Here is a 13,702-nt window from a genome sequence, read left to right on the forward strand (position 1 = left end):
TGGAGTGAACGGAGTCTAGTCTCCGCAGTCAGGTGAACTCCGGTGGTTTCCTCTAACACGGAGACGAGTCATGGGTCAGGTTATGCAGGAGGAGTTGGTAACTTGGCTCAGTGGCCTGGCTCGTGTGGGTTCGTGAGCTTCTTAAAGGGTTGTCGTCTATGGCTTCTCCGCGGCTGTTCGCTGCCCACATCACTTCGAATATCCCTGCTTTGTCTCTCTCCACAACCTCCGGGCTCGACGGCAGTCTGGCTTCTCAGAGGTGTCTCTTGGTTTGTCATGTTTGCTCCTCTCCATTTGTCTGGAGATTAGCTTCTCTTGTCTCATGCTACTGTCGTACGGTTCTCGTGTGGCAGCAAGTATTGTGAGGCTGAGGACCCGTCCTTAGTCTCGGAGTCAATGCTTGGCGATATCACTCATCCCAGTGCCTAAGCTGTTCATTTGCTCAGCTTTGGTAGTGTGATTAGCTAGTTTGTGCAGGTGCAGAGACTGTTTGGTCAGAGTTCAGTGACAATTTCAACCCGTTCTTTGGCCGTTTGGTGTTTAGGGGCGCTGTACATTGTACTACGTGTTCTCTGCTCGTCTCCGGTCTAATAAATGCTCGATTTAGTTGAGGCGGGTGTGCTTGGCCGCTACTGTTGTTGTCTGTTCGTGTAGGCAGGTGCTATGAAGCCCTCGGCAAGCTGTTCTCAGATGGGTCATTATCTTTAAGAGCGGATCATCGGGGAAGCCAAAATTACCGGGTTCCGGCTCTCGGTTGAACTTGTCTTATCTTTTTGCGGCAAGCACGTGGTGTGGATTTGGTCGAGCCTCTAGATAGCGGCCATGGTTTGTTGTGCCTGCCCCTGTTGATGCTAGATAGAGTTGTGTTTAGTTTTTAATTTCGTTTACTCTGCTTCTTGTTATCCTTTGTAATTCTGTCAAAAACGTAAAATCTGGTAATAATATCTTTACATTTTTACCAAAAAAAAAAAAAAAATGGGCTAAGTTCATTCATTGTGCTTCCAAAATCTAGTTTCAACTTTATTGGGGTCAAAAATAAACAAAGTCAACTGTTTTATGGAGTTTGATTTCACTTTTGACCAAAACTAGTAATCAATATCTTAAATACATTATCGGCTCGCTCGCCTTGACCACCCGATCACTTGGCCAACCGGTAAACCATTTCGCAAGGTCCTTCCCGGATAATGTAACAGAAATTTCTATGAAAACTATTTGATTTGCTGTTTTTGTACTGTCTCATTTTTTGTTGTACCTTTTGATGTTTACAACACACGCGAAATTGTACCTTTTGTTTATCATTTATAAAAAAAAATATAGTATCCTCTAGTTCAGAAACAGAGCTGCGTTAGATCATGATTAACGGTAAAATTAGGGCTGGGCAAATAAACCGAACCCGAAAATTCGAACCGAATCCCATCCGATAAAAATGAATCCGAACCGATCTGAACCTGACATAAATACCGAATGGATCCTATTTTTTGGTATTTTGGATTATGGGTATTATCCGAAACCGAACCCGAACCTAAATGGATATCCGATAGAACCCGAAACATTTAAAATCACAAAAAGAACTTCTACCAAATATGATCTTAATTCTTAATATGTATCCAAAATACTTTAAGATATTATTGAACTTCTAAAATAATTATATGTTATATGAAGGTTGATAGTGGAATGTGGCGGTTGATGCCTGAAATTTTTAGATTTTGGTTTTGTTTTTTATTGAATAATGTTTCTCATTTCATGAGAACTTATTTTTTGTTTTATGATTTCATTTATCTGGTTTTCTTTCTATCACTAACTATGTTTATCTTTCGCTTGATTTTGAATGATCACGTTTGATGTTTTTTATTATTTTTGAATCGATTTTATTTATGTTTTGGCTATTAAGATATGTACAAATCATGTATTTTAAATCCGAAGAACCGATTTCATTTATGTTTTAGTTACAAAACAAGTACAAATCAAGTATTTTTAAACCGAAGAACCGATTGGGACCCGAACCCGAAAGTACAATGGGTTATACCGGTTCTTTGAAGATTTACTAACCCCGACCCGAATCCGATAGAATCCGAACCGGTCCCGAACCGAACTTTTATATAACCCGAATGGGGGTTGATTTTGATAAACCCGAAAAACCGAAACCCGAATGGATAAAACCGAAACCCGATTGGGACCCCGAATGCCCATGCTTAGGTAAAATCCAAATGTGGGTTTCTTATTTCTTTTTTTTAATTTATTTTATTTTTTTTGTTTGAATGAAAAAAATTAAAAGCTGCCATGTATTAGTGGGATCCGCGAACAGTGCAAGAAACCATCGAATAGCGATTTTTGTTATGGCTATTCTTCAACGGGTTTTTGTTTTTTTGTGGCCCCCTCTCCCCCCTGATAATCCTGCCCTTAGAGTTTGGCCTTACCTTACATGTGGGTCAGCCTAGTAATTTAAGGACATTTGACTTCTCATTCAGCACACAAAGAGACTTTGAATCCTAAATTGGACAGTGGAAAGTCGTCCTCGGAAAACGCATATAAATACTTTTTCTTTATAATGTATATCAATACCATATGTGCTCTCATATCATAATCCATAACAATAGCAGAGCATCAATGGCGTTTCACAGTGAAAAGTCCATCTTAGTGAAGATCATTGTCTTCTCTCTGCTACTTCTTCTTCCCCTATCACAAAGCAACGCTGCTCGTGTTCCTTCGACCCCCAGAGGTACTGAACTTGTCAAACTATCTATATAGACAATCATTAATAATTCCAATGTATTAGTTTGATGAAGTATGTGTGTTTTCAGTTCCCATCGGCCCCAGGCGACCGATTTGCCCGGCTTGTGTGTGTTGCGAGCCAGCGCCAATAGGAAGGTGCTGCAGATGTTGTGCATCTCCTATCGTCACTCAGACTCATCACCACTCTCAATCTCCATGAAAAACATAAAACAATAAAGCCCGACTAATGATGAATCATAAATAAAGTCCTTTGTAGTCCATGTTTCTGCTTCCATGTCCTAATAAAATAATAACACTCTAATTTTAATATCAGCTCTTTCTTTTGTTGGTTGATAATTGAGTTTCTCTATGTTTACGGCTGTGACTTTAGAGTGTTCATTCAAAAGATTCACAAGGAATAAGAGACGCAAGTCTTCATTAGTACTATACTACTAACATAACTCTTACTATTCGTAACACAACTATTTATTTGTAATGACAAAAAGTTTCACTTGTAATGACAAAATACAAGCCCAACCCAAGTATTCATTTAGTAGATAAACAAAATCTGTCAATTAATTTAAAGATCAAAATCTACATCAAATCAACTGAACCACAACAATTTGGACATCTCGCTCCGATCATGTGTAAATCAAGAATATATACAGAAACGATGAAAAACATGTCCACACTTACATGAACGCTTAATCTTAGTTTCCAAAGACATACTAACTTTGAAACATAAATAATATGGGCTATGTTTGTTTTTTGAAAAAGAAAAAGGTAATTATTATTATTACCTCGCTTTTTGATAAGAGTCATGAGATAATAAAGGGTAAGAGGTAACAAAGAGAGAGAGTGGAGGACATAACCACAACCAACTGGATCAAATTCGTTTTGGTAATATTGGCCATGTTGATTCAGTATCCTTACAAAATCTAGTTTCAATTTTATCGACGTCAAAAATAAACAAAGTCAACTGTTTTATGGAGTTTGATTTCAACTTTTAACGAAAACTATTAATCAATATCTTAAATACATTATCTGCGAAAAAATAGTAAATAATAATCAAGGAGACATTTGAACATTTAAAAAACTTTGTTAAATTGAAACCACCAAGACTAGCCACTTACAAAATGTTCTGGTAGACTTTAAAGAATCAAATCCTACCAGTACAATTTCATAGTCATAGACAAAATTCTGGGAAGAAAAGAATGAGCACTACCAGCAGTCTCAAACAGATTGAATGATCAAAAAAATTATAAACTTCTTCAGATTTGCGTATTAACAAGAGATCTAAAGTCTCCTCATCATATACATTGAGCCGTCATTCATTCATTCTCGATAGTGTGAATTTTCGGTTGCTTACTTAGTCAATAGTCATATATACTTGTTTACTCTCTATATTATTTTATTGCTAGACTTCTTGACCAACTTTGCTCCAATTATTTGTTCTTGGCCTATATAAGCATCACCTACAATGGTTTCAAACTGCAATCAGAAATCATTTTCGTAAGTTTCTAATCATTTTTTAGCAGAACGTTTTCAATGGCAGCCGAGCGATCAAGCTCAGTCATCCTCCTCTCTGTTCTTGTACTTGCTTTGGTCCTGTCTCCAATCCTTCCATGTCAGGCAGCTCGAGCGCATCTAGATGGTAAGCATATATTTTTAAAAACTAAAATTCCTTCGTGGTTTTCTGTAAGGTGAATCTTTTGTTTCCTTACAGTTGAAGGGCGTATGCTTCTCCTGCTGGGAGCACAACGAGTACCACCACCGCCACCAATTCGCTTCTGTCCTGCTTGTGCGTGTTGTGCACACTGGCGGAGGCAGCATATAATCATTTGGGTCAATTGACCCATGTGAATTTTGAAGATTTTTTGTTTTGCATGTATGTCTTGTGGAAACATATGATGAGTTTAGCTTAATGACCCTTGTAAAATATATGTATCATCAATTTTGACCCCCTTAAAACAAAATTCTCCCTCCGCCACTGGTTTGTGCACCGGCTCCAGCAGGTGCTTGCTGCCCATGTCGATGCACTAATGACCCGTAAATGTGGAGTTTGGTTTCATCTAATAGCTTTCGATGTGTTTGATATCTATATATTTATATTTACATGTGAATAAGCCATCAAAATATTAGGGTCTGTTTGGAATATGTACCTTTTGTTTATCATATGATATATCCTCTGATTAGGAAACAAAACAACGTTATATGTTATCCCTTCGAGGGGCCTGTGACTTCTCATCCACCACACACGGTCATTAAAAACGCATATAATAAAGCAAAGCATCAATGGTGGTGGCATCCCATCAATCTATCTAAGCTTGAAGTTGTTGCGGATGTAAAAGTATTGCATTCGATCACCACTCTCAAGTCTCAATATCCATAAAAGTATTGCACAAGGAAAAAAGCTTGAACCGGTGGAAAGTAGACCAATAATAAAAGAGTATTTATGTCCTAATAAAACAAACATAGCTTCAAAGTCAACTTGAGTTCGATTGTGAAACCTTTGACCAAAACTTTGATTAGTATAAAATATTGACAATCTACTCTTCAAAACTTTTTTTTGTCACGATTCAATGAGTCACAAAACTTATAATATTACCTAGTAAATTACTAAAATGATTATAATATGAAGACCAAAAAACTCAAGAATTCAGATCAACAGAACGAAGACAATTTGGACAGCTCCGGTGACGTGCAAGCCAAGAGTCCATGCAAAAATGATGAAAAATATGTCCACATTTGTTTAAACGCATAATCTCATGATCATCCTCGTACTCTTCCAAACAAATTGAACAAAATTGTTTACCGCCTCCTTCTTCTTCTTGTTCGATTTCTTTGAACACTAGGACTTTCCTTTGTCCAGTTTCAATGTCTTGTTGAGACTGCTGAGTTTGGTCGATTGTCTCGGCAGGTAATCCTGTGGGACTAGTACTATCGCCGCCACATGAAGAAACGAGTATAATTATGATCATGCCGATGCTGAACTGTAAGAAAATTTGATCAACAGTTTCAATTTTTCACGCTACGTTTTCGTTTGTTTCTATCAGAAGAAATATCACAATGGTTTTATTTTTAGATGTAAAAGTGTTTAGAATTTAATATCAAACTTCCTGTTAGGATAAATTTTATATTTTCATATTCCTTGTGTATTTTGGACTTATCATAAAATTAAATAAAACTTCTTCAAATATGTAATCCCTGGATTATTTGGAGAAGAAGAGAAACCAACACTGGATTATTGGATGGGAATGGAGAATATACTCTTACTTATGAGGACATTGAAGGAGACAAGATGCTTGCGGGAGATATCCCATGGCAGTAAGAATCTTTAAAAGTTTGTTTCTTTGTGACTTTTGATATCAAAGAAATTGATTTTTTTTTTTTTTGCCTTTTAAATTGTCAGTATGTTTGTATCTTCGGTAAAGAGGCTTCGTGTGATTAAAACCTCTGAGATCTCTTCAGCCTTAACATGTAAGTTTGATATTCCGAATTGAAAACATTCTTCTTGTCTTATGACTCTTTATGTGAGATTATAAAAGAAAATATTTGAATTTTGCAGATGGAAATGGTAAGCAAGAGAAGATGAGGAGCTGAAGAAAAAAACTTTTACAGCTTAAAGTAGAGATGTTACTATGTTTTGCTTTTGCCTTTTCAACTCTGATGAGTTTTAGTCTTTGGAAAGTTTATAATTATAATTCAAGTCTGATGTACATCTTTTGAATTTTGAGAATTTCATACTAAATGAGTTATCAATCAAGTTCAGACAATGAAAAAGATGATTTAGGTTCTTGAGTATGTTACAGATTCTTTTAGTCGTTATAGTCTCTTCTGTTAAAAGCTTTGCATCATGATTAGTCACACTTAATGAACACATTTAAAACTACAATTTTATTAAATATTGAACCTCTCTACTTCTGCATAGCGTCTTTTTTGAAAAGAAGAAACGAAACAATCTTTCTTCTCTGCAATAGGCAAAAGCTCTGTAGCTTTTATTAACTCTGCAGTGAAAGGTTTTTAAATATATAACAGCTTTTCTTTAAATGAGTTGTAAGGAGAGATTTCTTTAACCAGTTTCTTTTCTCATCTTAACATATTTGTTTTGGCCAACGAGAATGTTTGATGAGAGTAATAAAGATTTTAAGATCGGTTTGTTGCATACTTGCATGCATGCATGTTGATCTCAAATACTATTACTTCTGTATTTCTATCATTTCTTGGAGTGTAGAGATACAAAATAAAGGGCAATTTCTATGTATAAAACTAGACAGATTGAATGCAGTGAAGAGTCTTTTTCGTTGAGAGACTTGCCAAACTATTCAAAGCAGCAATAGGCGACACTCACTGCCTACTTTTTCTTTTTGCTCCAAAATATGTTCATTCTAATGTCTGGTCAAGTATACTACATTGATATGATGGCTTATTATGTTTTCCTCAACGTTTTAGGAACAAAAGATTAGTGTATTCTGATTAAGATTAAGCCATCTTAACTCATTCATTTGCATATTAAGAATAAGTAAAACCGAATTCTATAGAAATGAAGACTTCAGTGCTAGCACCATGCGTGTTTTTTAGAAGAAAAAAAATTATATTTTTTGGTACGCAAAAAATAAGTTTTATTCTAACGAAATACTTCAAATTCTACAATATGTCCAATGACCAATCGTCAAGAAGACGTCAAAATTCTGAGGAAAATGAGGTGAAAGGCTTTTTTTTCTTTTCTTTTTTAACTCATAATCAACTTTTCATTTAACCACCATGGGAGAACATGATTAACACCACTAAGGTTTCAACCACACTTACAAACTGAGGCATCTAGTATCACCTACAATCACTAATTGGACCATACGCTACCAGAAATTGAGCTCAGTTGTAATTTCCCAATGAGACAAGCTGGTGAAAGGCTTCTCTTAGTGCAACTGGTCCAGTCATAGATAATTAGGAAATAATAAATTTATTTCAATACATTTTAATTTTAATAGATATTTATCTGAATGTTGACTGTTTTTTCTATACTGTGAATTTATGTAATTAATTATTGAATTTATAGTGAAAAAAACTGAATGTGATTGACTACTGAATAATTTTAAAAGTACAAAACGGTCCATTACCCTATTTAAACCGATCAATCAGTGGCATTAACTGTGTTTAACCATAAAGAAGGAAAATATATTACTATCTTAACTAGCACTTTTAATTTTTTTAAAAAAAATCGGAGTTAAAGAAGGAAATACTTAATTACTGGAATTAGAATAAATGTGATGACTTTAGCTTGTTGCTCCATTACATAAAGGCCAGAACAATTTTTTATTGTCTGAGCAATTTTGTTGGAGGCAAAGAAACTACTATATCCTTTGAAGGTGAGTTCTACTTTGTACTTATTAAATCGCTAGTAAAAGTTGATATTTATGTTTTATTCTTTGCTTGCATATCATTTCCCCATTGCGTTTGATTTCATAATGCGTTCCTCGATCCGTATATGATTTTCATAACGGAAGACAAATAAGAACTTGTTAGTTTCTCGAATATGAAAATGATTACAAAGAATTTGTTTTGTCTCTCCATGACATCATTTTCTTTTGTCTTGTAATTCACTTTTATATTTTCACGAGGCTGTGTCAGATCCTTTTCTTTAACCTTCCTTTTCTGCAAAACAATAGTTTGAGGCCATCCGTTATTTATTCACTACTCAAATTCTACAGGCTGTGAAAAATGAGCATAAATATTCTCCTAATTTTTTTTATAAATTTGAATTTTTACTTTATAATTTATGTAAGTATATTTCAAATTACAGGTTTACATGAGTAAGAAAAAGTATTATTTTACAGCTTCTAACCATTTTTTTATATGTAAAGTTCTTTTAGCTATGTTTTTTTTTTTTAACTGTTCTTTTAGCTATGTTCATGTCAATATTCTATAGTGGGATGCTTTGTATACTTGTGAGGAAATAACTATCATCAGAGACATGCTGTAAGTTACAAAAAGATTAAAATAAAAGCTTTAAGAGTATATATATTTTTAAATCAATACGATGAAATTTTGTTTTCTTCTCCATACAAAACGTTCGTTTTGGGTGTTCGCGAAGTTATCTCATTCTTAGAAAATCTTTCTAAATCATCACATCACAGGTTACAAGAAATAAAGTTGTTTTAGGTTCTATCACATCGAGATGGGCGGAGCAGTGAGATGGTTTAAAGGATTGTTTAGCACAAAGAAGAGACTCGTTTCCGGCGATGGTTCCGATAAAGAAAAGGAACAAGACAAGAACGCGATTGCTGTTGCAACCGCAGCAGCTACAGCCGCAGAAGCAGTGGTTTCTGGGGCTAAAGCAGCTGCGGAAATGGTTAGACTGACCGGTGAAGGAAGAGCGGGAGATATCATCACGTGGGAGGAACGTTGGGCCGCTGTGAAAATCCAAAAGGTCTTTAGGGGCTCTTTGGTAAATTTCCACATCTTCAAAACGTTTATTTCCAAAGATTTATTAACGTTCGAATCTTTGATTAGAAATAATTGTTTATATGAAATTTTGTTTTAATGGTAAGGCGAGGAAAGCATTACGAGCTTTGAAAGGTATAGTGAAGCTGCAAGCTTTAGTGAGAGGATACTTGGTAAGGAAACGCGCGGCTACGATGCTGCATAGCATACAAGCTTTGATTAGAGTCCAAACGGCTGTGCGTTCTAAACGCGATCGCCGCCACAAGAAAGAGTACAGCCACATGTTTCAACCACGACACTCCTTTGTAAAGAACCAACTTACCACTTCTGTTGACTTCTTGTTCTTTAAGCCAAAACCAAGACTTTAAAAGTGTTTTGTCTGATTCATATAATTGATAGGATAAGTTCGATGAAGTGGCGCGTGAAGAGAGACATCAAAAGATTGTGGAGGTCCATGACATGTTTAAGAGGAGACCTACACCTAGGCAAACGCACAATCTTGTCCCAATGTCTGAATATGAAGACGGTTTTGTTTACCGAGGGAGTGATTTGGAGTTGAACTTACCAAAGGAGAAGTGGAAGTCTGGGACTGCGCAAAGCACGCCAAGATTGTCATCTTCATCAAAGTTTGCGACGACACCGAGACTAACCTCTTCATCTCACCATCACACGACTAATAATAATCGCTACTATGTAATGCAGTGTCCTAGTAAAAGGGTTTGTGGAAATGCTCAGTCTGGCTATGGAATGAACACTCCTGGTCCTGGCTACATGGAGAATACACAGTCGTTTAAGGCGAAGCAACGTTCGCATAGCGCACCTCATCGGCTTTCTGAGAGGAACCGGTTGTCGCTAGATGAGGTTATAGCCTCCAAGAATCGCGTTAGCGGCGGCGAGAGTTTGCAGCAACAACGCTATTCTTGTTCTAGCTACATGATTCTGTAAAAAAAAAAAAAAAAAAAAAAAATTCTCTTCAAGAATTTAGCAATGAATTTTCAGTGTTGCCTGATGCAAATTTAGGGTTATAATTTTCAATAATTAAATCACAAACTAATTATTTTCTTGTACCCTTCTACAATCTTGAAAATTAAAAAGAACAAAGCAAAACTGCAAATGGATAAAATAAAATTTGATAATAAATAATCTATAGTCGAGGTTTTGGATACTATAATCTCTCTATAAGACTATGTAACACATTCTTGATCAATCTAGGTACATAATCTTATTCTGATCATCCAGCTCTTCTAATTCAACAAGGAGCAAACAATAAGGAACCAATACATTAAAGAACTATGTGATGCAATAAGCAAACCCTTCAAACATCTGGAGCTTCAGGTACTCTAACCTGATCATCACAATACGGAGAAGACGGTGTTTGTACAGAGTTCACTGAAAAAGCCTCAATAAAATCTGGAGTTTTCATTCCCCAGCCAAGTGTCATTCTCAAAACCTTGTTTCACTACTTCACGTGACTACAAAGGACTGACCACCCAACCAGTTATCGGATTCTTCCTACGAATCCGCGACTTTCCATGAGAGCCAGATTGCAACCGTTCAAGAACACTGTAAGTAATAGAATCAGGTGTGAGTCCTTGCTGTTTCATCCTTGTGTACATATCAACTGCTTCCGCGGTTCTTCCACTCTTCTCTAGACAATCAAGCAAAATGTTGTACGTCACAATGTTGGGCTGACACCCTTTACAAGCATCTCTTCGAACAATCTATACGCCATTTCTACTCTCTCCGACTTCCCAAAGCATTCCATCAGAGTGCTGTATGTGACCACATCAGGGTTCAATCCTTTCTCCTGCATCTCCTTGAACCTCACGTGAGCTTCATCGACATCACCGTTCTTCCCCAAACAATTAATCAAAGAGTTGTAAGAAACAATGTCCGGTTTACAGTCACTACTCTCAAGCTCCTCGAAGATTTTGATAGCCTCATCAACTTCTCCTACACGACCGAAACTCGAGATGAGTATGTTGTATGTGAATATGTCTGGACAAGGACCATCTTTTTCATTTTCTCAAAGAGATCATGAATATGAGATACTTGCTTTTGCTTCCCAAGGGCAGAGAACACAGTGTTGTACATCATGGTATCCGTAACCACACCTTTCTCATGAATCTTGCTCAACATCTCTATAGCTTCAACTGTTTTACCCGCACCGCACAAACTCTCAAGCATCGACATGTAACTATCCCTTTCTCCTTTTACAGGGAAGCTCCACATATCACAGAACAGCCGGTGAGCCTCACTCACATGCCCTAGTTTACTCAGGGTTCTAACCAAATAAGAATATATCCCCTGAGTCATATACCTCTTGGACATCTCCACAATCCCATCTAACTTCACAAGCTGACCTTCAGCTACCAAAAGATTCAAAACCAGACTGTACGTATACTCGTTGGGACGACAACCCGTTTCAACCATCTTGGAGAAAACCTGAATAGCCTTATCAACCATCTTTGCTTTTGCGAGAACTTGCATAAGAGTATTGTAACCAACCACGTTAAGAGTAAGCCCTTCAGTTATCATCTCATTGAACAGATCAACAGCTTTATTGTACTTCCCAATCCTTCCCATTGTCCTGATCATAATCGTGTAGGAATACTCATCTCCTCTACAATGCTTTCTCTTCATGTCTTCGAAAACTTGGCATGCCTGATCAATCTGAGCAAAGAATGTACATTTTCATCTTTCTCTATACATGAAACTAGGCCTGCACATTCTATCTATCCCAAACCCGAAAACAAAACCGGACCAAACTAACCAAAAAAAAACCCAAATAGTTCTTATTTCACTTAACCAAAACCGAACCAGAACCGAAACCAAAAATTGAATGGATACCCAAAATACAATTCATATCCTAAAAATATTAGTTATATTTAGTTCAAAATAATTATATCTAATATATAATTCATAAACCAAAAATTGTTCAAAAACCCGAATTAACTAAGTACTTATATCCAAATTATATGAAATTAACCAATAATAAAATTTGAACATCCTGAATTACCCAATATTTTACCTAAAAACATCGAGGAATTACCGATATTTTCCTTCCAATTATCCGAAATTACCCAACAAACTGAAACCAATCCAATCTCGAATATTTCCGTGTACTAGCCCGTTCCCAATATTTTTACCAGAACCAAACCGAATTTTATAGAAACCCAAACAGTTCCTATATCTATCTATCTATACACGAAAGATCCAAAAAACCTAAAAATTCAACGGAACTGAATGCCTATGCCTATGCCTATGCCTAGATGAAACTCAACTTTTAGTTTGTGTGAAGGAAATAATGAAGTAAGTACCTTATCATCTTTAGCTAAAGCATCAAGCAACATATTGTAAGCGAAGACGTCGAGCTTATGCCCTCCTCTTCTAATCTCGCAGTACACATGGAAAGCTTTCGAAGAATCGCGAGACCTTAAGTAAGCTTGAAGCAGACACTTGTAAGTGAAAGAGTTCATCTTTAACTCCCATTTCTTCACCAGCCCTAAGCACATTTCTAAATCTTCCGTGTTCCCCAAGAAACCTATTAAGATATTAACGGTGGAGATGTTGCCACGTACGTTAGACTTCACCATCTGATCGAGAATCGAACGGACGCGATCGAATCTGTCGGGGAGATTAGACTTGGAGAGGATTAAGATGATGCGGTTGTAGAGGAACGGGTCGTGGTGAGAGCTAGGGCACACGGAGGGGACGAAGTGGAAGAAATCGACGGCCAGGCGAGGGCAGTTTAGGGATTTGAGAATCTCTGAAGCTTCGTCGGGAGTTAGGGAGAGTGAGAGGGAAGAGAGGTAATCGGAGAGGTCGGAGAAGGCATCGGAAGAGGTTCCGTGGCGGAGAAGGAGATTGGTTGCTCGGCAGATGAGGTGACGGCGAGGGAGAGCGTAGCCGCGTACGTCGGAGGGGAGGGGATTAGGAAGAGAAACTTCGGCGGAGAGAGATCGGCCGGAGGGAGATGATGAAGTGACCTTGGCGACATACTTGGTGGCGTATCTTCGCCGGTTGGCTCCGGAAATTCCGTCGGTGAAGATAAAGAAACGGCGGCGAAGAAGCCTCATGTTTGCGGCGGAGAAGGGAACGAGTTCTCTCGAGTAGGAAGCCTCGATGTAGATGACCGTTTTTATTTTTAATGGGCCTAAGTTGGGATAAATGGACCTATAATTGCTACGGTCCACTTATTACCATTTGCGAAGATTATTAATCTCTCCTTAATCGACCACATCAGTGTAGCTTATGAGAGTTCTCTACCAGATCATGTCTTGAAGTTTATCAAACAATCCATCTATGTTGTATATAGCTGAATTAAAAACTGAAACGCTTTCCAAGTGTGATCCTTCCACTGGATATTTTTAAAATGACATATTACAAGTTTGATAAAACGAACAATAAACTTGAGAATCGAGACGAGAACAGAAAAGAAAAGTGTTTTCACTTTTCAGCATTTGATTCTTCCTTTAGAGATGAGGGTTAGAGTTGTGCCCTATTAAATGTAGTCATAGAGTTACAGATCATCATTCGACGGTCGATA

General features: G+C 37.1%; 3 protein-coding genes and 1 pseudogene across 3 annotated transcripts; 2 read left to right on the forward strand and 2 right to left on the reverse strand.

Moving 5' to 3' along the window:
- Positions 1-2,545: 2,545 nt before the first annotated feature.
- On the forward strand, positions 2,546-3,045 carry LOC106454990. The gene is made up of 2 exons (XM_022720308.2): positions 2,546-2,719; positions 2,802-3,045. The coding sequence occupies exons 1-2, from the start codon at positions 2,566-2,568 to the stop codon at positions 2,930-2,932; spliced, it is 285 nt and encodes a 94-aa protein (XP_022576029.1). The 5' UTR covers positions 2,546-2,565; the 3' UTR covers positions 2,933-3,045.
- Positions 3,046-4,712: 1,667 nt separating this feature from the next.
- On the reverse strand, positions 4,713-5,735 carry LOC125604409 (E3 ubiquitin-protein ligase ATL31-like; the record flags this gene model as incomplete). Its single annotated transcript, XM_048774810.1, has 1 exon — positions 4,713-5,735. A coding segment is annotated over one exon (372 nt), but the record flags the coding sequence as incomplete, so codon positions are not given.
- Positions 5,736-8,660: 2,925 nt separating this feature from the next.
- Positions 8,661-10,098, forward strand: LOC106454988 (protein IQ-DOMAIN 27). The gene is made up of 3 exons (XM_013897053.3): positions 8,661-9,157; positions 9,261-9,458; positions 9,553-10,098. The coding sequence occupies exons 1-3, from the start codon at positions 8,888-8,890 to the stop codon at positions 10,096-10,098; spliced, it is 1,014 nt and encodes a 337-aa protein (XP_013752507.3). The 5' UTR covers positions 8,661-8,887.
- A 169-nt stretch (positions 10,099-10,267) lies between these two features.
- Positions 10,268-13,375, reverse strand: LOC106451623 (annotated as a pseudogene).
- Between the last annotated feature and the right edge of the window lie 327 nt (positions 13,376-13,702).

Source organism: Brassica napus, unplaced genomic scaffold (assembly GCF_020379485.1).
Source record: "Brassica napus cultivar Da-Ae unplaced genomic scaffold, Da-Ae ScsIHWf_539;HRSCAF=812, whole genome shotgun sequence".
Classification (NCBI taxonomy): Eukaryota; Viridiplantae; Streptophyta; class Magnoliopsida; order Brassicales; family Brassicaceae; genus Brassica; species Brassica napus.

Bases quoted from the DNA above. Each gene is read 5' to 3' on its own strand.
- LOC106454988 (XM_013897053.3), top strand. From the start codon at position 8,888: ATGGGCGGAGCAGTGAGATGGTTTAAAGGATTGTTTAGCACAAAGAAG. The intron at 9,158-9,260 runs GTAAATTTCCAC...TTTAATGGTAAG, and splicing joins AGGTCTTTAGGGGCTCTTTG to GCGAGGAAAGCATTACGAGC. The intron at 9,459-9,552 runs GTAAAGAACCAA...TATAATTGATAG, and splicing joins TTCAACCACGACACTCCTTT to GATAAGTTCGATGAAGTGGC.
- LOC106454990 (XM_022720308.2), top strand. From the start codon at position 2,566: ATGTGCTCTCATATCATAATCCATAACAATAGCAGAGCATCAATGGCG. The intron at 2,720-2,801 runs GTACTGAACTTG...GTGTGTTTTCAG, and splicing joins TGTTCCTTCGACCCCCAGAG to TTCCCATCGGCCCCAGGCGA.